The sequence below is a fragment of the Salmo salar genome, chromosome ssa07 (genome assembly GCF_905237065.1).
Source record: "Salmo salar chromosome ssa07, Ssal_v3.1, whole genome shotgun sequence".
Taxonomy (NCBI): Eukaryota; Metazoa; Chordata; class Actinopteri; order Salmoniformes; family Salmonidae; genus Salmo; species Salmo salar.
Genome location: NC_059448.1, coordinates 21,351,610 through 21,378,986, shown reverse-complemented (window position 1 = coordinate 21,378,986; position 27,377 = coordinate 21,351,610). Strand labels below are relative to the sequence as shown.

At 47.0% G+C, this 27,377-nt stretch overlaps 2 protein-coding genes across 3 annotated transcripts in view; one reads left to right on the top strand and one right to left on the bottom strand.

Annotated features, from left to right (window-relative positions):
- neurl4 (neuralized E3 ubiquitin protein ligase 4) overlaps positions 1–6,853 on the top strand; it is a 33,484-nt gene extending 26,631 nt beyond the window's left edge. Inside the window, 4 exon segments of the mRNA XM_014206869.2 lie at positions 2,338–2,482; positions 2,797–2,909; positions 3,157–3,412; positions 4,413–6,853. Of these exon segments, the coding sequence (XP_014062344.2) occupies positions 2,338–2,482; positions 2,797–2,909; positions 3,157–3,412; positions 4,413–4,617 (719 nt within the window). The 3' untranslated portion in view covers positions 4,618–6,853.
- A 4,435-nt stretch (positions 6,854–11,288) lies between these two features.
- hdlbpb (high density lipoprotein binding protein b) lies at positions 11,289–27,064 on the bottom strand. 2 transcript variants are annotated; one of them, XM_045721719.1, is made up of 28 exons: positions 26,785–27,064; positions 25,535–25,614; positions 24,943–25,036; positions 24,416–24,570; positions 24,099–24,317; positions 23,690–23,896; positions 22,964–23,179; positions 21,997–22,203; positions 19,664–19,771; positions 19,147–19,251; positions 18,855–18,933; positions 18,618–18,757; positions 18,390–18,494; positions 18,177–18,290; positions 18,002–18,088; positions 17,732–17,863; positions 17,235–17,453; positions 16,808–17,029; positions 16,295–16,513; positions 15,298–15,448; positions 14,600–14,724; positions 14,312–14,416; positions 13,784–13,918; positions 13,566–13,709; positions 12,495–12,674; positions 12,165–12,281; positions 11,794–11,940; positions 11,289–11,667 (listed from the first exon to the last, which is right to left on the bottom strand). In XM_045721719.1, the coding sequence occupies exons 3-28, from the start codon at positions 25,016–25,018 to the stop codon at positions 11,575–11,577; spliced, it is 3,807 nt and encodes a 1,268-aa protein (XP_045577675.1). In that variant the 5' UTR covers positions 25,019–25,036; positions 25,535–25,614; positions 26,785–27,064; the 3' UTR covers positions 11,289–11,574. The 2 variants fall into 2 exon arrangements, 1 of the variants encoding a protein (XP_045577675.1); XR_006770581.1 differs by lacking the exons at positions 11,289–11,667; positions 11,794–11,940; positions 12,165–12,281; positions 12,495–12,674 and adding an exon at positions 13,062–13,079 and having other exon boundaries at positions 13,566–13,918.
- Between the last annotated feature and the right edge of the window lie 313 nt (positions 27,065–27,377).

Genomic DNA, 27,377 nt, shown 5'->3' with positions numbered 1-27,377 from the left:
TGCTGCAACAGCCTCCACTCTTCTGGGAAGGCTTTCCACTTGATGTTTGAATGTTGCTGCGGGGACTTGCTTCCATTCAGCCACGGGCATTAGTGAGGTTGGGCACTGATGTTGGGCGATTAGGCCCGGCAAGCAGTCAGCGTGCCAATTCAGGTCAGGGCTCTGTGCAGGCCAGTCAAGTTCTTCCACGCCGATCTCAACAAACCATTTCTGTATGGACCTCGCTTTGTGCACAGGGGCATTGTTATTCTAAAACAGGAAAGGGCCTTCCCCAAATCCTGTTGCCACGAAGTTGAAAGCACAGAATTGTCTAGAATGTCATTGAATGCTGTAGCATTAAGATTTCCCTGCACTGGAAAAAAGGGGCCTAGCCCGAACCATGAAAAACAACCCCAGACCATTATTCCTCCTCCACCAAACTTTACAGTTGGCACTATGCATTGGAGCAGGCAGTATTCTCCTGGCATCCACCAAACCCGGATAGTACGATGACCTATCAGATTGTGAAGCGTGGTTCATCACTCCAGAGAACACATTTCCACTGCTCCAGACTCCAATGGCGCAAGCTTTACACCACTGCAGCCGACACTTGGCGTTGCGCATGGTGATCTTGGACTTGTGTGGCTGCTCGGTCATGGAAACCCATTTCATGAAGCTCCCATGAACAGTTCTTGTGCTGACGTTGCTTCCAGAGGCAGTTTGGAACTCTGTAGTGAGTGTTGCAACCGAGGACAGACATTCTGTTCTGTGAGCTTGTGTGGCCTACCACTTTGCGGCTGAGCCGTTGTTGATCCTAGACGTTTCCACTTCACAATAACAGCCCTTACAGTTGACCAGGGCAGAAATTTGACGAACTGAGTTGTTGGAAAGGTGTCATCCTATGACGGTGCCACGCTGAAAGTCACTGAGCTCTTCAGTAAGGCCATTCTACTGCCAATGTTTGTCTATGAAGATTTCATGGCTGTATGCTTGATTTTATACACCTGTCAGCAACTAGTGTTGCTGAAGTAGCCGAATCCACTAATATGAAGGGGTGTCCACATACTTTTGTGTGTGTGTGTGCGTGCACTCAATCAATCAATCCCCCAAAAATATAATTTAACTAAGCAAGTCAGTTAAGAACAAATTCTTATTTACAATGACGGCCAAACCCGGACGAGGCTGGACCAATTGTGCGCCGCCTTATGGGACTCCCAATCACGGCCGACTGTGATACAGCCTGGAATCGAACCAGGGACTGTTGTGACTCCTCTTGCACTGAGATGCAGTACCTTAGACCGCTGCGTACCTCCTCTCCCCATCTTCACAACAACTTTGTCAATATCACTTGACCATAATAACTGACCATCTAATGTTACTTGAATTTTAGAAGAACTTAGCCTTACCCTAGTGTGACGTTTAGCTAACATTTAGATTTAATCCAGAGATTCTCTTACTTTTGATTCGGCGGTCTCGTCCAGATCATGGCATTTTGTAGTTCTTTATGATAGCCACATTAGCAGCTAATTAGCGTTACATTTTGGGGTGATTAAATACATGCGAATATGTATTGATAAGTCACCTTGTCCTAGAGAGATTTACACTTATCAAAACATCACGCCAGGGTAAGCCTACACTAAACATGGCCCTTATTTTTAAGTGTTTCTAAAATCCCCTATGGAGAAAAATTCATGATGGAAAAACGATTGGAACCATTTCCTTGTTTGACCGAGTCTTATGACTCATGCTGTAGTACTCTATACCTAGTGGCTTATCATTCTTGGCACAAACTTGACCAAATTCAAAACAGCAATCCTCTTAAATTATTAAATCTTCAATACACAAATATGATGGTTCAATGTTGTCATTTCCCTTCTGTTTGTCCACTTTAGCATAACTAGAGCGCACTCTGGGTTCTATTGGATACGTAACTCTCCAATCGTGTGATGGCAGGTGATGTAAAGCCATAAGTTCGTTTTTGTCAGTAACAAATTATGATCTGTAACTTCAAAGGCTGCACTAAAATCTTAACAATACAGCTCCAACTATCATCTTATTATCCATTTAATCATTGGATAATACTATTTCTGATAATAACAAAGAAGGAATGAATGGTTTTTGAGCAGATTGTATTCAGCAGATGCCTCATCTGGTTTAGCTCGGCTGCAGCCGGCGGTGCTCTGTTCTTCGTGCCTCTTCTGCGTACTCTAGCTGTCTGTTGGTCTCAATGGTGGAGGGGGGTGCTTTCCTGTTGGTGTGGGGGGGTTATGCTATCCAGTCGAGTATCCTTGGCTCAGTCATAACTCCATCTTTGTTGTTCTCTCTCTCTCTCTCTCTCTGCCTATCCATCTCTCTCAGATGGTTACTTCAACGAGGATGCCAAGTATAACCTGTGTTACTGTGAGTCTTGCCACAAGCTGCGGGGGGACGAGGCCTACTACAAGAGAGGGGAGCCCCCCCGGGACTACGCCCTGCCCTTCGGCTGGTGCCGCTTCGCGCTGAGGTCAGAGGTCGCAAACAGCCAATCAAGTGGACTGCGAAAACTGTCTTCAACCAATTACTTTAGATCAGTCACAGTGCTATTCATGTCCACTGAATGACTTTTTAATCTATTTCAATTAACAAATTGATTAATAGATCTTACCTATTCTCACCTTGGCAAAAGATAAGGGGAGAATGTGAATAAAAATAGTATACAGTTTAAACTTTGAGAACTGGCTTTGAGTATCAATGTCCTAGGACACAAGATACAGGTGGAGATGGAGAGGGGTTAGCTAACAGTTTTGTGTGTGATTGTGTGTACTACCTCCCCTATAGGATCAAGCCCCACTGTGAGGTGTCTAGTGCATTTAAGAAGTGGCACATAGCCTACCACGGCACCAGTGTAGGGGCTCTGAGACGCACCCTGGACCATGCTCAGCTGCTCTCTGGTACGATGCAGCATTTGTTTCCTTATCCACTTTTTTGGACCCCTAAAAATAGAGTGAATTGACCACAGGTCACCTTTATTTTGATGTGCATATCACCTCAAGGTGTTGTTTCTCTCCCAAAGCACTAAGCAGATGTCTTAGCCTTTTGAAACGTACGGTTGATTTCCATCACAAACATTTCCCCTAATGATTGAAGAATCATGATGGTGTTGTAAATTAACAAACCCATGTTGTCTTGGTGTTTCAGGGACTTCGTCCATCTTCTCTGTGTCTCCGGCAAAGATGGAGGGTCCTAACGGCTACAGTGAGCCAGAGGAGAACAGCAACAGCCTCCCCGACAGGGACAGGGAACGAGACAGGGACAGGGAACGAGACAGGGACAGGGAACGAGACAGGGACAGGGAACGAGACAGGGACAGGGAACGAGACAGGGAGGTTCCCCGGGTACAGCTGTCCCCCACCATGCGCTACTCCGGCCTGGAGATGTTCGCCCCTAAAGTGCAGTAAGTGTCAAATCTCTATCGTTGTCTCTCTCATGCTCTTGCTTTTTATCTGCCTTTTGCACTTATTCAAATTCAAGTATACACTCAGTGGGCAGTTTATTAGGTACACCACTCCGTTCGCAAAAATGGTTCGCTCCTACAGACCTTGAGTCACGTGGCCGTGGCTTGCTATATAAAGCAGGCAGACAGGCATTGAGGCATTCAGTTACTGTTTGTTTGAACGTTAGAATGGGCAAAACGAGTAACCGAAGCGTCTTTGAGCGTGGTATGATCGTCGGTGCCAGGCGCACCGGTTCCAACCGGCCTCCTGGGATTTTCACTCACGACAATCTAATGATTCCCGAGAATGGTGCAAAAAACATCCAGTCAGCGGCAGTCCTGTGGGCGAAAACAGCTCGTTGGTGAGAGGTCGAAGGAGAATGGCAAGAATCGTGCACGCGAACAGGCGGGCCACAACGGCACAGTACATCGTTGGTGTGCAGAACGGCATCTCGGGAACGCACAACTCGACGGTCCTTGTCACAGATGGGTTATTGCAGCAGACGACCACACCGGGTTCCACACCTATTAACTATAAACAAGAAGAAGCTGTTTCAGTGGACACGCGATCACCAACACTGGACAATTGCGGAGCGGAAAAACGTCGCCTGGTCCGACGAATCCTGGTTCCTGTTGCGTCACGGTGATGGCAGAGTCAGGAGTCCATGGCCCTATCCAGCCTGGTGTCAACGGTGCAGGCCGGTGATGTAATGGTTTTTTGTGGCACACGTTAGGTCCCTTGATACCAGTTGAGCAATGTTTCCATGCCCTGAAGAATTCAGGCTGTTCTGGAGGCAAAGGGGGGTCTGACCCGGTACTAGATGGGTGGACCTAATAAACTGGCCACTGAGTATACTGTATACCATGAAATTGCTATGCTGTCTTGGTCTCCTCTGACTTGTCTTGCTTTTCTTTCTTTCATTCTTATTCCCATAACTCCTGCTCTCCTCTCTCCCTCCAGATTCCGGGACCCTCGTTCTCACTGTTGTCACCAGGCCCAGGTGGGTTTCCAGGTGTGCGTGCGGCCGGGCTCTTACAAGGTGGGGCCCCAGAACCTTGGGACCAGCGAGCCCCTTGACCCCCGCTTTAGCAACACAGAAATCGAGTGGATCACCAAGGAGCAAGGGGGCACCCTCCTCTACGGCCTACTCATACGGGTGGAGTGAGGGAGGGATGAACAGCGGGATGGATAGAGTGGAGATAAGGGAGCTTCTCTATCCCAGCGGTGCCTCCAAAACCTCTACTCCATCAACCAAATTCCAGACTTTGAGACTCTTTGGAATTTGGGTAATTTCCCTCCTGTTCCCGGGGGGGGGATTGTTGACATTGACAGTTCAGCATTATTTTAGTTTATTTTGGACAAAGTACATTTTTGTTTGTTTTGGAATAATTTTAACAGGGCGGGGCTTTGGTGGATTCAGAGAACAACAGACTGACACTGCCTGCACTTTATGTTTTGAACACTTTGTGGGCTATTTAAAAAAAAAAAAAAAAAAAAGTAAAAAACAATCTACTTCTCATTCATAATACAACACTCGTTTTTGGTCACCGCAGTTTTTCTTTTAGCACTGTTATTGTCCTCTCTAGCTCTTGTTTTTATCACCTTTTATCCCAGCCTGATCACTCTCCTCACTTTCTTTTTGGTTCTCAAGTACGGGGGTGGGTGGTTCTGCTCAGTTCTCGAGGCTGAGTGCACAACCGAAATCGGTCACGTTCCAAGACTTGGACCGTTCTTTAAACTTCGCAATGGCGAAGGCCCCCCCCCCCCAGTCGCCTGCAGAACGGTCATTGACTATTGGACTTTATAAACTAAAGACTTAACCTCGTGTCAATGGAGGAAAAGAGTGCAAAATCAAACGATGAGGAGAAAGACTGGAAATAACCCTGAACAGGAGAAAGACCTGAGAGCACCTGTTTTTAGAGGGAGGAACAAAAAAAAACTGGACGAAAATGTTTACAGGTGTAACGCTAACCACTGTCTGTCTACATGTATGACTCGTCCTCTCCATCTCCCTCCCCTCATAACTGTCCCAGATTTTCAGAAATGTCTTCGTCAGTGGAAAGCGGGGGGGGGGGTCTGTTCTGTTTCACCGACAAAGCTATCTGCATCTTGAATAGTGTGAAGTGGCTTCCTCTCCTTAGTCCTCATCTCCTTTCCTTCACCTGCACTGATCTGAAGGAAAGGAGCAGATAGAAATGTCATGAATAGAGCTGACATGATTCTGTACCAGATAGGCATGTTTGTTCTTCATAACATAGTACTATCTGAACTTTACACAATGTTGTGGCCTGCTGAACGTGCCTGTTTTCACACATCGTCGTTTACACTAGAGTTACGTTCAAGTCTTTTAAAGATTGTAACGGATCTGTCCCATTATGGCGTCGGTGAGCGTACGGGCAGTGCCAGTGAGGCCATCTCCATTTTTAAAGTAGTACGTTTCTTCTACTTCTGAGTTGGTAAACAAACTGAAAGGGTGCACACTGCCACCTAGAGTGTGTTGTTTGAACAGGTATAAAGCCAAGGTTGGCTATTTACAGCCACCTGCAGTCATGGAATGTTTGCTTACGAGTATAATTCATTGGCTGATCCCTGGATGGAATTTTGTGATCCTTCCTTAACCCATAGGAAGGTCCACCCAGTTGACTACTTCAAAATTGTGAAGTCCCTAATGGCACTGCCCATGCTCAAACTTGGACACTGGAGTCCTCTATAGAACTCTATGGTCATGGTTTTAACAGGGAGAAATGTTCATAGCCAATAAGGTCATAGGGGTCTGCCCTCATTGGTGTGTTCGTGCAAATACGCTTGGGAATTTAAGTATTTAACGAAATGCAGGCCCTGATGCTGGTGTTTACATTGTGAATGTAATTCATTAGGGTTTTTGTCATTTAGTTTTTTGTGGTCCGTTTACGTTGAAACTAACACCCTTCATTTGACATATTACATTAAGATTAACACTGGTTAATTCATTCCTGATCCAAATATTCCCCTATTTGATTGTATGTGGACGACTCTAAAGCACATCTTCTTTTAACCATGTATGTTGTTGCCAATGTGATATATACTTATGTATGACATACATAGCCGCGCCATCTCGCCAAGTCATTGTTTTGACCAGAGAGGAGAAAAACAGGTTAAGTCAAGATCTAAGGTTCAGTTGACTTTCCTCACACACACACACAACTGTGTATAACCTAATTTATTGCAACAAAAAAAGTGGGCTTTGAAGAAGGAAAAAAAACTTGCTTGCAACGTCCAATCAAAATGTGAAAAATGATATGGGGTTAGTTAAAGGCCCAGTGCTGCTTTTTATGATAATGCATTTGTACAGGCTGTTACATAACATGAAATCATATCTTCCTGATTTGTAAAAATAAATAAACAGAGTATGCACATGATGACTCTGGACTGGCTTTGTGTGTTTCTTCCTTTTTAAAGTGGCAATCAGCAGTAGAAACAAATCATTTTCCCTGACCGTTTTTGGTAAAAAGCTGAGGAATGTAAACACATAGACAGAGCTATGGATGCAAGGACTGACCATCCATCATGATATTATAGTGTTTGTTCAAACATTGAGAAAAACAAGCTCATTAAGTATTTAAATTATATTCAAGAATCATTGATTGGGTACATATAATTTAAGTCAAAATGGATGTAGCATCTGCTGAGTAGCCCCTTAATCCAAGAAGAGAAAAGCCTTAATTTACACCAATCAAAAAGACACAGGATAGAGGCTGTTTTAAAATTTTATTCAGAGTAGGAAAAAAAATCCAGTCACTGACATACTGCAGTGTTGCATATTTACTCAATCACACTTTTTCTAAATTATTCCTAAGAATTATTTCTTAAGGCCAATAAGTTTTCAGCCCCCTCCCCCCGCAGGCTGACTCCGGCTCCATTGCCTTGCCGACGGGTTGTGACACACCTACCCACATCAGTAATGTCAATATAAAATATCTGACCTCAGCGATCCAGTGACAAAGTGTGGTGAAAGTTCAAAGGTTAAACACAAAGGAGTGTTTAACAAATAAAAAGTAGTGCAACAGAAATGAGTTGCTTTCCCACAAAGCTTAAACTGGTGACACATTTACAGTACATACAGTATACAAAACATTAGGAACACCTCTTCCCATGACAGACTGACCAGCTGAAAGCTATGATCCCTTACTGATGTCACTTGTTAAATCCACTTCAATCAGTGTAGATGAAGGGGAAGAGACAGGCCAAAAAATGATTTTTAAGCTTTGAGATATAAATTGTGTGTGTGCCATTCAGATGGTGAATGGGCAAGACAAAAGATTGAAGTGCCTTTGAACGGAGTATGGTAGTAGGTGCCAGGCGCACCGGTTTGAGTGTGTCAAGAACTGCAACGCTGCTGGGTTTTTCACACTCAACAATTTCCCGTGTGTATCAAGAATGGCCCGCCACCCAAAGGACATCCAGCCAACTTCACAACTGTGGGAAGCATTGGAGTCTACATGGGCCAGCATCCCTGTGGAACACTTTGACACCTTGTAGAGTCCATGCCCCGACAAATTGAGGCTGTTCTGAGGGCAAAACGGGGTGCAACTCAATATTAGGGAGGTGTTCCTAATGGTTTTGTACACCTCCGTGTACATGTAAAAACAACAATCTATTCTTCCAGTTGGGTTGAATTGTCTACCGTTTGTTAACTAGTCCATCCTCGGAGGGAAATAAAACAAATCGACAGGCTGTTCTGCACCAGCCCTCCTGTCCTTTACATCAGCATACAGGAGACAACCACAGAAATACAATAATTACAACGGTAATTCCCATTCAAGCCAACATGGTCTGAGGGGCTTTTTTCCCCCCCATCCTAGTCAATCTATTTGTATGGCGACAACAGGCACATGGAAGTTAAAACAGATTCACTTCTGGAACTACCAGCTCTGATTCCAAGTAGGTACAATGGGCGAGTTTGTTATGCATGGATATCTGATCCTAGGTCAGTTTCTAACTACAGTAGAGCAAAAGGGGCCTCAATGGAACGAAAGTCATTCTGATCAATAACACCACCCCAACTCTGTCGCGGAATGAGGGAAGGGCCAGTGTGTGGTAAAATAAATAGATAAGTAAAAACAGTTTGTGCTACAAATGATATAAATAAGTGCAAAGTTTTGATTCAGCAGAGCTTTGGAGCAATACACAACACAGGAGGTTGGTGGCACCTTAATTGGGGAGGACGGGCTCTTGGTAATGGCTGAAGCGGAATGGTATCAAATACATCAAACACATTTCCATGTGTTTGATACCATTCCATTCGCTCCGTTCCAGCCATTATGATGAGTCATCTTCCCCTCAGCAGCCTCCACTGATACACAAGTATTTGGGGGAGTTGAAATATAATATTCTTTACAAATGGATGGAGTCAAACTACACACGGTGACTGAACGGGCGTAGGAAGGGAAAGAAGAGCGACGGAGCTGGAATTAACAAAAATACAACTGATAGAGGGAGTAAAAGATTGGTCAAGCTTCTTTCGAATGTACACCTTACGCACACACCTACAGTCTTTCAAATGAAGTGAGGGAAAAAAAATAGAAACAACTTCATAAATTGTCCACAACAACATACTAGTACATAACCAAATGGTCCCCATCCCTCCCTCTCCCCCATACATACATTCCACTTCTGCTATGTGCTTTATGAAAACGCCAGATCACAGAAATGTCAATAAATAAAACGGGTTATAAATAAACAAAAACATAAATAACAACAATTATAAACTGGTTGGTTCGAGCCCTGAATGCTTATTGGCTGACAGCCGTGATATATCAGACCGTATACCACGGGTATGACAAAACATTTATTTTTACTGCTCTAATTACATTGGTAACCAGTTTATAATAGCAATAAGGCACCTCAGGAGTTTTTGGTATATGGCCAATATACCACGGCTAAGGGCTGTATCCAGGCACTCTGCGCTGCGTCGTGCTTGAGAACAGCACTTAGCCGTGGTATACTGGCCATATACCACACCCCCTTGTGCCTTATTGCTTAAATAAACAACCTTCTGTACACAGACCTCGCTGGACTCACACGGTTAAGACTCAAAAGATGACTCACCCTGAAAAAAACCCAATGGAAGCTATTTTAGCTCAGGTAGAAATAAATTACAGATGAAACTATACACATCCTCCTCTTGTAAGAGTGAAGACCACAAAACATCCCAGCCCAACATCGCCCCCTCCCTGCTTCCCCTCTGATGAGTTATAGTAATAACGTACTTGGAAGGATCAGCTAGTAACAAACTCCGGTAAAAACCCCCACAGTAAAACATCGTAGGAGTACATCGTTAAAAACTCCACCTCACACAGTAAAACATCGTAGGAGTACATCGTTAAAAACTCCCCCTCACACAGTAGAACATTAAAATCCCCGGTTATCATCAAAACCACAAAAATGAAGCAGTGTTTGCTTTACAACTCATGGTTCTGCGAGTTCTGCCACCCTGCGAACCTAAAATCCTCCACATCCCTCTTGTCTTGTAAAGAGGGCTGTTGGTTGGCTGGTGCTCTCCAGTTTCACTACTGGCTGGGTTAAGTTGGTTCAAAGGATCGTTACAAGATGCCTGGAGTGCCGGTTTGGGGTTTGGCAGTGGTGTCCACTGACTAAAACAAGTGCTTTAAAATGCAACGACAACTCCAGCGATGTTGAAGTGACGTGGAGAGGCAAGACAAAGCAAGAAAACAAGAGAGGGAAAGTCTTTCCTCCAATGGAGGAGAGGGGGGTGGAGGAGAGATGGAGAGAAGGGGATAGAGGAGAGATGGGGAGAGGGGGATGGAAGGGGGGTGGAGGAGAGATGGAGAGAAGGGGATGGAGGAGAGATGGAGAGAAGGGGATAGAGGAGAGATGGAGAGAAGGGGATAGAGGAGCGATGGAGAGAAGGGGATGGAGGAGCGATGGAGAGAAGGGGATGGAGGAGAGATGGAGAGAGGGGGATAGAGGAGAGATGGGGAGAGGGGGATGGAAGGGGGGGTGGAGGAGAGATGGAGAGAAGGGGATGGAGGAGAGATGGAGAGAAGGGGATAGAGGAGAGATGGGGAGAGGGGGATGGAAGGGGGGTGGAGGAGAGATGGAGAGAAGGGGATGGAGGAGAGATGGAGAGAAGGGGATGGAGGAAAGATGGAGAGAAGGGGATAGAGGAGAGATGGAGAGAAGGGGATAGAGGAGAGATGGAGAGAAGGGGATAGAGGAGAGATGGAGAGAAGGGGATAGAGGAGCGATGGAGAGAAGGGGATGGAGGAGCGATGGAGAGAAGGGGATGGAGGAGAGATGGAGAGAGGGGGATGGAGGAGAGATGGGGAGAAAGGGATAGAGGAGAGATGGGGAGAGGGGGATGGAGGAGAGATGGAGAGAAGGGGATAGAGGAGAGATGGGGAGAGGGGGATGGAGGTGAGATGGAGAGAAGAGGATAGAGGAGCAATGGAGAGAAGGGGATAGAGGAGCGATGGAGAGAGGGGGATAGAGGAGAGATGGAGAGAGGGGGATGGAGGAGAGATGGGGAGAAAGGGATAGAGGAGCGATGGAGAGAAGGGGATGGAGGAGCGATGGAGAGAAGGGGATGGAGGAGAGATGGAGAGAGGGGGATGGAGGAGAGATGGAGAGAGGGGGATAGAGGAGAGATGGAGAGAGGGGGATGGAGGAGAGATGGAGATGAGGGGGATAGAGGAGAGATGGAGAGAAGGGGATAGAGGAGAGATGGAGAGAAGGGGATAGAGGAGAGATGGAGAGAGGGGGATAGAGGAGAGATGGAGAGAGGGGGATAGAGGAGCGATGGAGAGAGGGGGATGGAGGAGCGATGGAGAGAGGGGGATAGAGGAGAGATGGAGAGAGGGGGATAGAGGAGAGATGGAGAGAAGGGGATAGAGGAGAGATGGAGAGAAGGGGATAGAGGAGAGATGGAGAGAGGGGGATGGAGGAGAGATGGAGATGAGGACGTGCTCTTTTTCCTCTGGCCTTACTGGGTTGCTGGTTGAGGGTAACAGCTGCGAGAGAGTAAAAAACTGAAAAGGGGGGAGGAGGCGGAGGGGCGAAGGCGAGTAGCGATTTGTCCAGTGTTTGTTCTCTCCCTCTCCTCTCTCTTGTTTTCCCAGATGTCTCAAAACTTCTTGGGGCCCCAGGCGGAGGTCTGTTTTGGGGCCAGGCCTGCGCCGAAGGTGGGGAAGTCCTCAGCATTGCTCATATCAGGAGCCTGAGACACACAACAACACAACCGCACGATGACGAAGATATAGGCCTACATGATAATGACTATTGATGATGAGGAGGATGCTGATAAAGATGACACAGAGAATTATGACGAGAATCAGACACACACCTTGTCGTTCCAGGGGGCGTCCCGCACCACAAAGCCCTTGGCCGCCCCCACGCTGATGTCGCCCCCCCCACCTCCCCCCCAACCTCCATAGCGGGACGGGGGCTTCATGTAGGCAGCCATCGTCTCGGTCTCTGTCACGCTCAACATCTAGCATGGAATGTTGGAGAGACAGTAGTAAAATAAAAAGGGGAGAAAGTAAGATAGTAGCAGAGAGAGAGAGAGAGAGAAAGAGAGAGAGAGAGAGAGAGAGAGAGAGAGAGAGAGAGAGAGAGAGAGAGACACATCGAAACACTTTGCATGACGGCATAGGCAGAGACACAGTTTCTCACGTTTACTGCATATGCTGATAATTGTCTCCGTCCATCACTCACATATTCCTCCTCCAGATTGAGTAGGTGGTCGACGGCGTTGTCCACACTCTCTGGTAGTCCAGTCACTGTCACCCTGCCTGGGTCCTCTGAACCCGGCTGGGGAAACCGGATGTCCACCTAAACACACGCACACGCACACACGCGCGCGACAGAGCCATGCATCCACAACATACTGTAGTTGTTAACGTTTCAAAACAAAGGGCTTAACAAACGCACTCCCAGAGGAACTGCGACAGAAAAAGAAAACAAACTGGTGCTGCGATGTCGTGCGTCCCTGTGACATCGTAATTTACCCTGGGGTTCAATCACCCCCCCTCCCCACGCCCGTACCTTAAACTCTTCCATGGTCTTGCGGATGGCCTTGCCGCGGGCCCCGATGATGCGTGCGTGCGTGCGGGGGTCCAGGTGCACGTCGTGGCTGACCATCTCCTGCAGCGTTGACACCAGCAGCTCGATGGCTGACCGCGCCTCTTCTGTGTTACGCTCATACCCAGAGATCACTATCACATCCTGGCAGAGAGAGAGAGAACAGAGAGAGAACAGAGAGAGATCACTATCACATCCTGGCAGAGAGAGAGAGAACAGAGAGAGAACAGAGAGAGAACACTATCACATCCTGGCAGAGAGAGAGAACAGAGAGAGATCACTATCACATCCTGGCAGAGAGAGAGAACAGAGAGAGATCACTATCACATCCTGGCAGAGAGAGAGAGAACAGAGAGAGATCACTATCACATCCTGGCAGAGAGAGAGAGAACAGAGAGAGAACAGAGAGAGAACACTATCACATCCTGGCAGAGAGAGAGAACAGAGAGAGATCACTATCACATCCTGGCAGAGAGAGAGAGAACAGAGAGAGAACACTATCACATCCTGGCAGAGAGAGAGAGAACAGAGAGAGATCACTATCACATCCTGGTAGAGAGAGAGAGAACAGAGAGAGAACAGAGAGAGAACACTATCACATCCTGGCAGAGAGAGAGAGAACAGAGGGAGAGCAGAGAAAGAACAGAGAGAGAGCAGAGAGAGAACACTATCACATCCTGGCAGAGAGAGAGAGAACAGAGAGAGAACAGAGGGAGAACAGAGAGAACACCACCACATCCTGGGAGAGGAGGGGAATCTTTAAGAGAGTGAATGTGTAAATGAGAAAGACAGCACGGGAGATGGAGAGGAGAATTAGGTGCAGGAGGGAGGTACGGAGTTTAGAAACAAGAGGGGAGAGGATGAGATGGGGAGGGATGAGAACACAAGAAAGAACAGAGAGGAGAAGAGGACATGGCAGGGCGAGAAGAGAGAGAAGAACTGTAAACACACAAAAATGACAAAGGAAAGATGAGAGAGCGTGGTGGAAGAGAGAGAGAGAGCAACAAGAAAGAGCAAGACACACACTCTCCTGACCTGCTGTTCGTCCCCTTTATCTGGGAACTGGACGTTGACGTCGTGGTCTTTGCGGATCTGAGAGATGACCGCTCCCTTCCGGCCAATGATCTTGGGGTGGAACTTAGGATCTACTGAGATGGAGACCTTGAAGCTCCTCAAGGCCTGGAGGGACAGGGAGATAAACTAGTCAGTACTGTGTGTGTGTGTGTGTCTCCCTATTTAGTGTGTGTTCCTACCCTGTCTTCCTGTTCAGCCTGTAGTTCTTTGACTCTCTCCAGCAGGCCTGACTTGGCCCGCTCTACGTTGGCCACCTGACCTGTCACCTTGATCACATCCGACTGCTGCTCCGGCTGGGGTACCCAGATGTTCACCTACACACACACACACACACACACACACACACACACACACACACACACACACACACACACACACACACACACACACACACACACACACACACACACACACACACACACACACACACACACACAGTACAGTCAAATTTAGTCCGATTTTCCCACGGTCTCTTAGAGAAGGCACAGTAGAACAACTATCAGTTTGACAGCAATCTGATCAAGACCAATTTAACATTTGAGGTAACGTACTAAAATATAAATGATTTGCAGAATTGAATATCCGGGACGACAGTAGTTTGCGTGACAAAAGGGCTATGATGAGCAAACGCAGTGTGCAGTACAAAGATTGACCGTCAGAGCTGCAGTTCTACACGTCCACCAGAGGAGGGCGATGGAGCTCCATACCTCATACTCCTCCATCATCTTCCTGATGCCAATGCCCTTCTGACCAATGATGTAACGGTGTAGCTCAAAGGACACCTCAACATCCTCCGTGACCGGGACCAGAGCCTGGAGGGAGGGTGAACGGAAAAGGAGAAAGAGAGAGAAAGAGAGAGAAAGAGAAAGAGAGAGAGAGAGAGAGAGAGAGAGAGAGAGAGAGAGAGAGAGAGAGAGAGAGAGTGTGAGGAAAACAATAAGGACACAACACTCTCCCAACAGAGTGTGAAAAGTTAACGTCTTAACAGTTTATACCAGTAGGGCGATCTTTGCCAGCTCACACTTCTCCGTCCGCCCCGAGATGGTGATGACGTCACACTTGCGAAGGACAAACTCCGCCTCCGGGCTGGCGTCACCGTTCTCCTGAGGGGGCTCCTGACCTGCAGCGTCACCACGGCAACAAGAATACGGCTTATTTGGGAGTTTCTGGTGAAACTCCGATGTTCAATTTCAAGATGACGGGTTTTGAACCAAACAACAAAAAGAGGGGTCATGTTTTTTTTTTAGGTAGAAATGAAGGTGCCGGATAGGTGTAAGTTAACCCATTACAGTCTAAGCCCTGTCCAAGAGAGAGGGGGGGGGGTTCTACTAAACATTTTTAAGGTCATACCGAGGATCATTTAGCTATCCGATTTGGAATTTTAAGGCCCCTTGAAGTATCAAAAAAAGAAAAAGCGATACATATTTGATTACATTTTTTGTTGACCTTACTGCTATTAGCCCATGCAAACACATTGAATAACAGAGTCACTACATGGAACAACAGACACCCCAAAAAAATTCTAAAGGAAGTATGTTCTGAAGGTTCTGCCCTATATCTTAGAGATACAAAAAAGATCAGGAAACCTTTTTTTGTAAAAAATTTTTTACATGTATTTAACCCCTCATTTTTGGCACTAAACAGTCTCCATATACACAGTACTTCCATTCATTTTCAGACCGCCTTGGCTGACCTGCTGTGTTGTTGGCGTTGTCGTCTCTCTCTGGGAACTTGACCTGCACCTCGTGGTCTCTGGTGATCTGCTGGATCCTGCAGCCTTTAGGCCCCATCACAGCCCTGTGGTACCGCTGGGGGACCGCCACCTCAACACTCACCTGGGCCTCCTGGAGGGAGGGAGACGCTCATCAAAACAGACTACACCATGGTGGACTTCCTGCCCGACTAGATGCGCAGGCGCTGCATTACATCAACCAAGGGATGCGTGCCACGTCACCAACTGTGCAGTCAGGCATCAGACTGCTATATCATTTCAAAATGTGTCAATGAGTGTCTTTAGTTGTAGTTAAAGCTGTGATCCCTTATTGATTTCACTTGTTAAAGCCACTTCGATCAGTGTAGATGAAGGGGAGGAGACAGGTTAAGCCTTGAGACATGGATTGTGAACGGGCAAGACAACAAAAAAATGTAAGTGCCTTTGAACGGGGTATGGTAGTAGTTTGCCAGGCGTAACAGTTTGTGTCAAGATCTGCAACGCTGCTGGGTTTTTCACGCTCAACAGTTTCCCGTGTGGATCAAGAATGGTCCACCGCCAAAAGGACATCCAGCCAACTTGACACAACTGTGTGAAGCATTGGAGTCAACATGGGCCAGTATCCCTGTGGAACGCTTTCGACACCTGGTAGAGTCCATGTCCAGACGAATTGGGGATGTTTTGAGGGCAAAAGGGGGTGCAACTCAATATTAGGGAGGTGTCCTTAATGTTTTGTCCACTCAGTATATTTACATTCGGAAAGTATTCAGGCCCCTTGAATTTTTCCCCATTTTGTTACGTTACAGCCTTACTCTAAAATTGATTAAATTCATGTTTTTCCTCATCAACCTACACAATACCCCATAATGACAAAGCAAAAACAGGTTTTCTATATAAAGGCACACAGTTGACAGTGCATGACAGAATGGAACACACAACCCCAGACCTCCACACACACTCCCAACACACACCAACCTACCAGATCCTCTATGATCTCCTGGATTCTTCGTTTGGCTGCCTCCACACAGTCCTTGGCCCCCTTCAGTGTGATGCGGTCGCTGTGAGTCCCGGTGCGGGGGAAGCTGACCGCCACACCGCCGTATTCCTCCGCCAGCTCCCTCAACACCTGGCCCCGCCGGCAGACAAAGTGCCGGTGGTGCCGCATCTCCACAACCATGCTGTCCTCCACCACGTCGTCCTGAGAGATAGGGGGGAGAAGGGACAGGGAGGAGGAGAGGAGGGGGGAGTAGGAAGATGGGGGATCAGTAAAACAGAGGGGTAGAAAGAAAAAAAAGGTGACCCCGCTGAGCTTCGTAAATTAAAGACCAACAAAAAAACGGAAAAATATTTGCTTTTCTCTATGCTGTTAATGTCCAGTTTCAAATCTTGAACATGTTAAGTTACTAGACTAGATCCTCTGTTTAAAGCTTTTGCTTCTCTTTCTACCTACTGAGCATGAATCCCTTCCAACAGAAATCATCCGGACTAGTACCAGGTTTTTGACGAGCGTCTCCAGTTCTTTCTGGGCCAGTCTGACAGCCTCCTCCCTGCCTACGATGGTGATGAGCTCCTGCTCCGGCTCGTCGGGAGACGGGAAGATGATGCGAGCGCCCGTCCTGTCCCGCACACGACGGATGTTGACCCCGCCCTTTCCAATCAGGAACTTGTGGTACTCCGGCTTGGCCTGCAGCTCCGCCGTGAAGTTGTTCACTTGCTGTAAAACGAGGAGAAAGAGGAGAGAAAGAGAGGAAAGGAAAAAAGGAGAGGTGTAAGAGACTGGTGCTATTCAATCAAACCCAAAAATGTGAAACCAATTCTTCCACATTCTGCCTAATTCATTAAGGCGGGGGGGGGACGACGACGACGACGACGACACACAGACCTCCCTGCCATTTCTCCTCTACCTCCTCCTCCCTCACCTTCTCTTCAGCCAGTTGTAGTAGCTGTCTCTTGGCCCTCTCCACCTCTCCGGCGGGCCCTCTGATGGTCACCCTGTCTGACCCGGAGCCCTCGGAGGGGAAGTGGATGTGCACCCCGCCACAGTCCTCCATGACGGCGCGCACCAGGCAGCCCTTAGAGCCTATCAGAGAGTTGTGGAGCTTGGCTGGGATGGTCACCTCAGACTCCTTGATGTTGGCCTGGAGAGAGATAAAGAGAAAGGAAGGAAGGGAGGGAGGGGGAATGGTTGAATCATCAAGACAGAGAGAGAGAGACAAAGAGAGACAGAGAGAGAGACACTTGAGACAGAGAGAGAGACTTGAGAGAGAGACAGACAGACAGAGAGAGAGACAGAGAGAGACAGAGAGACAGAGAGAGAGAGAGAGAGAGAGAGAGAGAGAGAGACAGACAGACAGAGAGAGACACTTGAGAGAGACAGAGAGAGACAGAGAGACATGCACACACAGTGTTCTCTCACCAGTTCTCTCTGGATGGCTAGGATCCTGTCTCTGGCTGCTTCACAGTGGTTCTTCCTCCCAGTGATCACTATCATCTCACTGTTACTGTTCTCTGTGGGCAGGTCAATCTTAGTGGTGGTCTCCTCACGGATCTGTGGGACACACGCACATACACACGTCATAAGAATGGCATACTTGTAACCAATAACCTACATTTAAAATGTATGTGTGGACACTTTAAAAAGTTACACCAATATTTTGTGCTACTATTCACACATTTCATCTCTCACCTTTTTGATGTTGGCGCCTCCTTTGCCGATTATGTTTTTGTGGAACTGTTTGAAGATGGGGATGGAGAGGGAGAAGCTGTTCTCCATCTGAGAGAAAAACAAAAAGGAGCGGTGAGGAAACCAGGAAGTGGTCCATTGTAAACAGGAAGTAATGCATGAATCAGTGAGGTCGTACCAGGTCTGCGATGAGTTTTGCCAGAAACTTGGCACACTTCTCCACCTCGTTCTTGGGCCCTCTCAGCTGCACAACGTCACTCTTCTGAGCCGGGTCGGGGAAATTGATCATGACCTGAAAGAGAGCGTCCAAAATAAGTCAGATTTCACACTAGAACGGGAAGTTATACTCCTGAAATCATTAAAGGGACAAAAAAAAATGGAACCTCGTTACCTCTGGGAACTTATCCCGGACCTCTTTGATCTTCTCCCCTTTCTGGCCGATGATGGCGCGGTGGAACTTCTGCTCCACAATCAAGTCTTTGGTACGCTCGTTCTCCTGCCCAGGGGGGAAAAGAACAGTTGTCACCATTGAATATGGACTCCGTCCAAGTTGCCGGGTCATTATCCCAAATGAATGGGAGAGGTTGGAACCCCCCTACTACCCCCCCTCCGTCCTCACCATCCTCTGTGCCATCTCCATCAGCTCCCTGCGTGCCAGCTGCACCCCCTTGGGGTCACCCTCGATCCGGACCAGGCCGCTTCGATCCGGCTCCTGGGGGATCCACACCGACACCTTGTACTGCTCTTTAATCCGGTTAACTGAAACACACAGCATGGGATTTACATGGCTATATATTAGAAAGAGTGTGTGTGTGTGTGTGTGTGTGTGTGTGTGTGTGTGTGTGTGTGTACTCACTGTTGGCTCCGTTCTTGCCGATGAGGTGTCTGTGAAAGCGCTGGTCTATGTTGACGTCAGCGTAGTCCATCCTCACCAGCTTAACACGAGGAAACAGGGTTTACATGTTAGAGTAGACGGCCTGTTCCTTGCAAGATGTCCTCATATCTAGGGAGTTTCTGTACGTTGGTGCGTATTGAGCGATACATTGATATTGATCAGTTGTGTGTGTGTGAGAGTGAGACGGCGACATGCAGCTCTGCGGTGGGAACTAGGTGCCGTCACGCAGCTCCGCGGTGGGGCCCGAACTCACCAGGTCTCTGATGATGTCTTGTATCTGAACCTGGGCCTGCTCCACCTCCTCCGTGGGGCCCTCCAGGCATATCCGCTCCTCGCCGTCAGTGAACTCAATGTGAACCTAAACACACAGGGGTTAAAGGTCAGCGGTCAAGCCACTTAAAGGGGTCATCTGGTTCTGGCTCCCTCCACATGTCAGCTCAGTGAGCTAAGTGTGTCTCAACGTAGCTAGGGAGGTAAAGAGCTTGAATCCCTGGAGTGCTTTTTAAGAGTAATCCATAAGTAGTGCACTATACAGGGATTGGTTGGCGCTACTGACAGACATGTGTCTGAGCCAATCACTTCCTGTTAACCACCTAAACATATAAAGTCATGTTTATGCCTGCAACCAAATACTTTGCCGCTCCATCTCTCCCCCTATCCTGCCTCTCCAATTCTCTCTCTCTCCCCTATCCCGCCTCTTTCCCCCCCATCCCACCTCTCTCTCCATCCCGTCTCTCACTCTCTCATGTCGACCTCTCACTCTCACACACCTTGGGTAGCTGCTGTGTGATGCGTCCGATGTTCTGTCCCTTCTTTCCGATGATGAAGCGATGGAGCCAGGCTGGGGCTGTCACCTCCACCACCATCACACTCTTGGCCTGCGGACAGAGAGGCAATCAGGATCAGACTAGAGCTCGACCGATTAATCGGAATGGCCGATTAATTAGGGCCGATTTCAAGTTTTCATAACAATCGGTAATCGGTATTTTTGGCCACCGATTTGCCGATTTTTGTAAAACATTTTTTATATAAATATTTTTTAACTAGGCAAGTCAGTTAAGAACACATTCTTATATTCAATGACGGCCTAGGAACGGTGGGTTAACTGCCTTGTTCAGGGGCAGAACGACAGATTTTTACCTTGTCAGCTTGGGGATGCAACCTTATGGTTAACTAGTCCAACGCTCTAACAACCTGCTTTACATTGCACTCCATGAGGAGCCTGCCTGTTACGCGAATGCAGTAAGAAGGCAAGGTAAGTTGCTAGCTAGCATTAAACTTATCTTATAAAAACAATCAATCAATCAATCAATCAATCAATCATAATCACTAGTTAACTACACATGGTTGATGATATTACTAGTTTATCTAGCCTGTCCTGCGTTGCATATAATCGATGTGGTGCGCATTTGCGAAAAAGGTCTGTCGTTGCTCCAACTTGTACCTAACCATAAACATCAATGTCTTTCTTAAAATCAATACACAAGTATATATTTTTAAACCTGCATCTTTAGTTAATATTGCCTGCTAACATGAATTTCTTTTAGCTAGGGAAAATGTGTCACCTCTGCAACAGAGTCAGGGTATATGCAGCAGTTTGGGCCGCCTGGCTCGTTGCGAACTGTGAAGACTATTTCTTCCTAACAAAGACAGCCGACTTCGCCAAACGGGGGATGATTTAACAAAAGCGCATTTGAAATAAAAGCACAATCATTGCACGACTGTACCTAACCATAAACATCAATGCCTTTCTTAAAATCAATACACAGAAGTATATATTTTTAAACCTGCATATTTAGCTAAAAGAAATCCAGGTTAGCAGGCAATATTAACCAGGTGAAATTGTCACTTCTCTTCCATTCATTGCACGCAGAGTCAGGGTATATGCAACAGTTTGGGCCGCCTGGCTCGTTGTGAACTAATTTGCCAGAATTTTACGTAATTATGACATAACATTGAAGGTTGTGCAATGTAACAGGAACATTTAGGTAAAATACGGAACGGTTCCGTATTTCAGTGAAAGAATAAACGTGATAGTTTCCGGATTCGACCATATTAATGACCTAAGGCTCGTGTTTCTGTGTGTTATTATGTTATAATTAAGTCTATGATTTGATAGAGTAGTCTGACTGAGCGATGGTAGGCAGCAGCAGGCTCGTAAGCATTCATTCAAAATAGCACTTTCTTGCGTTTTGCCAGAAGCCCTTCGCAATGCATTGCGCTGTTTATGACTTCAAGCCTATCAACTCCCAAGATGAGGCTGGTGTAACCCATGTGAAATGGCTAGCTAGTTAGCCGGTGCGCGCTAATAGCGTTTCAAACGTCACTCGCTCTGAGACTTGGAGTAGTTGTTCCCCTTGCTCTGCATGGGTAACGCTGCTTCGAGGGTGGCTGTTGTCGATGTGTTCCTGGTTTGAGCCCAGGTAGGAACGAGGAGAGGGACGGAAGCTATACTGTTACACTGGCAATACTAAAGTGCCTATAAGAACATCCAATAGTCAAAGGTATATGAAATACAAATCGTATAGAGAAATAGTCCTATAATTCCTATAATAACTACAACCTAAAACTTCTTACCTGGGAATATTGAAGACTCATGTTAAAAGGAACCACCAGCTTTCATATGTTCTCATGTTCTGAGCAAGGAACTTAAACGTTAGCTTTCTTACATGGCACATAATGCACTTTTACTTTCTTCTCCAACACTTTGTTTTTGCATTATTTAAACCAAATTGAACATGTTTCATTATTTATTTGAGGCTAAATAGATTTTATTGATGTATTATATTAAGTTAAAATAAGTGTTGATTCAGTATTGTTGTAATTGTCATTATTGCAAATAAACACATTTTTTATGTTTTTTTATTTTTTAAATCGGCTGATTAATCGGTAGCGTTTTTTTTTGGGGGGGGTCCTCCAATAATCGGTATCGGCGTTGAAAAATCATAATCGGTCGACCTCTAGATCAGACACACACGCTGTATAGCTCTCACACACACACAACATGATTAATAAACTACTTGACTTGTTGATTAAAAGCAGACAACAAATCAACAAACAAGACAATCGCTCCTCTCCCACTTCCTCCTCCTCCTCCAATCACCTTGGCGTAGACCTGTGTGAGTGCAGGGCCCAACTTGTCCGGCTCGCCCCTCAGGATGATGGTCTCCGAGCAGGAGTCCAGCGGGGGCATCTCCACAGACACCCCTGTGGTCTCCATGATCTCATGCAGGCTGTTGCCTTTAGGCCCCACAATGTACTTGTGCTGCGACTTCTTCACCTCCACTGAGATGGTGGTGGTCTTCCTCTTCTGGAGGACGTAGGGAAGGTGAGGAAGGGGGAGGAAGAGGAAGGGAGAGGAAAGGGGAGGGGTGACAGAGGGGAAAGGAAAGAGATTGAGAGTGGCAGACAAAAAAGGAGAGACGAAGTGTGCATGAGAGAGAGAGTGGAGAGTGGAGAGAGAGTGTAGAGTAGAGAGAGAGTCTCAGATACAGTACAGTATTATGCAGTAGAGTACCATTAGCATCCTATTGTCTTTCCCTTCCACTAGAATCCATACCCATTATCTCTGCCTGCTCTGCATCACCAACCCACCACAGCTCCACCGTAGCACAATGTCTCCTTCTCTTCGTCCTCTCTATGGTTCTCTGCACGGTCCTCCATCCATCCTTTACACACTCACTTTCCCCTCACCATGAACCTCTATTGTCTAACACCGTCTGTTTCTGTGAAATCGTGTCTAAGACGCACAAATCCATACAGACCAGCATCAACCACAACGCCCCCAGGCTGTGCACACACAGGCACACACAGAGGGGGAAAAAATCCATTAGCGTTGATGTTCTGTGATTGACTGCTGTTTTGTAGGCTCCTACAGTGTTTAGCTAGCATGCCCGTGTAATTGATTGTATTGTGGTTCCTAATCAACCCGCTCCCTCTCAAACCCAACCTTGACATCAAACACTGACAAAAGGTAAGTCAATGTCATTCAGTGATACATTTGCTTGGATATTATGTGAAGATGTCGGGTTCGGGTCAGCTCTCGCTCTCACACACACACACACACACACCTTCTCGTCGTAGATGGCCCGTATGCGGCTGATGGCGAGGGCGACAGCCTCCTTCTCCCCGGTGATGACGATCTCGTCCTTGTGCAGGCTGGGCGGAGGGATGCTGACGCGGGCCCCCGTCTCTTGGCACAGTTCCTGGACCAGACGGTTGTAGGCCCCAGTGATGAATGGGTGGAACACCTTCTCCAGAGAGAGACGCTCCACTGCTCGCTTGTCCTGGAGGAGAGGAGATGGAGAAAAATATAAAACGATCAAGTATTGTATGACACACACACACACACATCTACACCATACGTAACCATATCAACATGGGTCTTTTTGTCTTGGTTTCATGCCATATCATTAGCAGGGTTGTGACCATACCAGCAATTCAATTTTATTCCATGGCAAAAAATGAAAACACGACGCGGACCATTCTCTTTTTGTCCTTTCAAAACCGGCTGCATGTAAAATATTGGGTGCTAATATGTAAATAAACGTGACTCTGGATGACAACATAATGATGTTTGTTTCCAACATTAGGGCTGGTTTCATAAAAAAGTTAAAGCCGCTTCGTGTTCTGTTTCCTTTCCACGATACTAACAAGTATTGCGATACTGGCATCGTCCCGGCCCTAATAATTAGTATGTAAAAAAAGAATTAACATATTGCTCAAAGCTGAAGCGTCTCTGTCATCATCATCATCATCATCATCATTTTTCCCTTTGACCCCTGGTCCCCTCTGACCTGTTCGGCTGATATCAGCAGTATCTCGTGACGAGCCTTCTCGATGCCCTCCTTGGTGCCTGTGATTCTGATGTTGAGGCTGGGGTCGTCAGGTCGGGGGATGGCGATCTTCGTGGCCGTTCTCAGCTCCAGCTCCTGGAGTTTCTCACCGTTCTTACCGATCACAAACCGGTGGTGCTCCTTGGGGATGGCCACCGTGGCCGAAGCCTGGGAACAAGGGAGGGGAGGATGGGTGGAGGGAGGGAGGGAGAGAAACACGAATGTATATCGCAATAACAATAAATATGATCGGTACGACATTTGATATATCGTCCAACCCTAAGCTGAACATGGAGAGTCTTTATAACGTTATGCACCTGGGAATGGAGATTGGGTTTAAAAACTCAAATTGAAAAACTAAAATCTGAACCTGTGTCTGCAGCCGAGACACGATCTCCTTACGGGCCTTCATGACAGAGTCCAGTTTCCCAGTGACCATGATGGAGAGGCCCTGGTCCTTGGCCAGCGACAGCTCGATGTGAGCCCCCGTCCGCTGCATGATGTCCAGGCACACCTTGGCCTCCTCGCCCCCGTCACCAAACTGGCTGTTGTCCTTGTAGCGCCGCTCCTCCAGGGGCACGTTGAACACCTGGGAGAAGGAGGAGGAGGAGGGGGGGAGAAGGTGGTGTGATGCTGAGGCCACAACAGACTGTGTTGTACGTGTGCTTCGACATATGTGCCCGTTACCTGGGTGATGACAGAGGCTTTGATGGGTCTGATCTTGGAGCCCCACGCCCCGGCAGGCTCTCCAGACTTGTCCCCCGGAGCTCCCTTATTCTCCGGGAGCGGGGGGAAGGCCTCTAGATAGGTGGGGATGTAGGCCTCATCCTCTGGTACACCGCCTTGAAGGAAGGGGAGGGATGGATGGACGGATGGAGAGAGAGACATGGAAATAGAGGGGTAGAAACAAAGGTAGAAAGAGAGATTAACGCAGAAAAAGCCAAACCGACACTCAAAACACAATCCAAAATCCATACAGACTTAGCGATAGCCTAAATGCGTTTTCTTGTCCAGAGGTTACATTCAAATACATCACTCCCCTAAGGTATCCTAACGTAGAAGGCGTAAACGAAACGCTTGAGTTCCCACATTCTGTTTTAAGCGGAAAAGGAAGCTTGGTTGAAGAATGATGTATCCCTGAAAACTGGATGCATTCGGTTGTAGGCAACTCCAATAAGGGGAGTCTATCCACTGGTCCCAGACCAGTATAATACCTGTCATCTCCTGGTCTTTGATCCCGCTGCGGTGCTCGGCAAAGCTCTCCGGGGTCAACACAGCCACAGAGCTCATGGTTCAAGAGTTATTCCACTGGAAGAGAAGGTGAAGAAGACACAGAAAGAGGATAGTGTTAAACGCTGAGCCATACGTTTGTGGTCCCAAACTGCTTCCTCAAGTGTGACAGCCCACCATAAATACTGACTGGAGACAATTATTTGATCATTAATAGCCTGATAAGAGTTCTCTCTAGACCACCCCTCTCCTCATATACTGCATTCTCTTTATAATTTAGGCCTACTGCTCCTTCTCCAGTATTATATCCTCAGTGGGTTTCTAGTCCCAGAAGAGAGAGCGACTCCCACTAGGGTAGTGGTTTAGCACCTGAGATTCAGCACCAATTAAAACCACACACACCTTGATGGAAAATACATCGACTAAAACACATCTATAGGCTAAACCTTGAGTTACAACAGAGTATGGTTTCGATCTCGTGAAGGAAAAACAGAGATAACGTATAATAGAAGACATGCGTTTAAACTTTGTGCCAATAGCTATCCACCTTTCTTGGCCAGAGAGACCCGCACTCACCTGCAAAAGGTCAGTTACCAGAGAGTCCGTCCTGTTGGTGGCTACCGTAATCGCTTCAGTGGGAGTCTGTGGGTTTGGTCCTGGAGGGAAAGACAGAGACATACAGAGGATAGAACAATCAAAAGCACAGTGTGGGGGCTGGTCAAAACAATACTAACAAACACAGAGGGGAAAACACTGACAAGAAAAGACTTATCAAATACACCTTTCATTTTCCTCTCTGGCTTACTCCCTTCTCCTTCCCCATCCCCCGTCTTTCTCTCCCTCTCACTCTCTCTCAGACATACACACCAAAATAACAAGCTCCCTCAACCCCCAACCCCAGTGACTTTATTAGCCCTCAAGAGTAGGAACCAGGCCCCTGCTGTGGTGGTTCATGTCCAGGGGCCGGCAGGAGCAGCAGTAAATATATGGTACTATGGATAGACTCCCGCTCTCTTCTCCCCCTGTTCTGGTTCCTTCCCTGGACACCTGTGTGTGTGTGTGTGTGTGTGTGTGTGTGTGTGTGTGTGTGCCCTGACAGCCTAATTGGCCCCTCTGCCTGGGAGCAGAAAGGAGCACCAACTACCTTCCGCTGGGATGAGACTCACAGTGTACACACACACACACACACACACACACACACACACACACACACACACACACACACACACACACACACACACACACAGCTCTGAGCTTTAAACTTAAATCTGATCAACAGAATTGTTGACAGGCAAACAGAGTTAACAAACAGGATTGGGGTCATGATAAACCCAACCAACAACACAAAACACATTGTTCACTACGTGTAACACACACACACACAGTGGGTAGTGAACTAGTACAGTGCTGAATAATGCGCATAACTAAGCATTTATTGTTTCATCCATGATAGCTAGCCAATTTTGTGCTAGGTAGCTTGCTACAGTATGTTAGCTTACTAGCTACATAATGAACATAAGCTAGCTACTGTAACTAACGTTAGGCATTCAGCGAACTAACAGTCAGGCTGACTGGCTAACGTTGACTGATAATCGGCTAACAAGCCTGCTATAATGTATATGGATTAGCTAGCTAGCAAGCCAGACAGATAACGGTAACAGTATTTTTGCATCGCTAGCTGTACTGTTACTTTAGCTGGTGTTGCTACACATTTTATAGCTACTGTACGTTGTTGTGATCATGTTCTCCACAATACTTGCAATCTCTTACATTGAAATGACATATTGTATAACAACTCACATTTTTAAACGTGTAAGTAATCGTACCTTGTAAGACGAAATTTAAATGCTCTTCAATTTGACGGGTGATGTAAACACACGCTCCCTCACACATTCAACCACTGATTGGTCTGAAAGCGTTTCCCTAGCGGCGGAGGGTTTCCACGTACTGTTAGTGCTATATGGAATCATTGGGACGTCCTTACCCTAACCCTAACCTTACCCTAACCTTACCCTTGCCCTAACCCTTATCGTTACCCTTGCCCTAAACCATATCCTAACATTATAAGCTGGGTGGTTCGAGCCCTGAATGCTGATTGGCTGACAGCCGTGGTATATTAGACCGTATACCACGGGTATGGCACAACTTTTATTTTTACTGCTCTAATTGCGTTGGTAACCAGTTCATAACAGCAATAAGGCACCTCAGGGGTTTGTTGTATATGGCCAATATACCACGGCTAAGGTCTGTATCCAGGCGCTCTGTATTGCATCGTGCATAAGAACAGCCCTTAGCCGTAGTATATTGGCCATATACCACACCTCCTCGGGCTTTATTGCTTAAATAACCCCTTGAACCGTAACCCTAACGTAAAACCGTTTTAAATGGCAACTTCAAAGTGTTGACGTCAGAGTTGGGA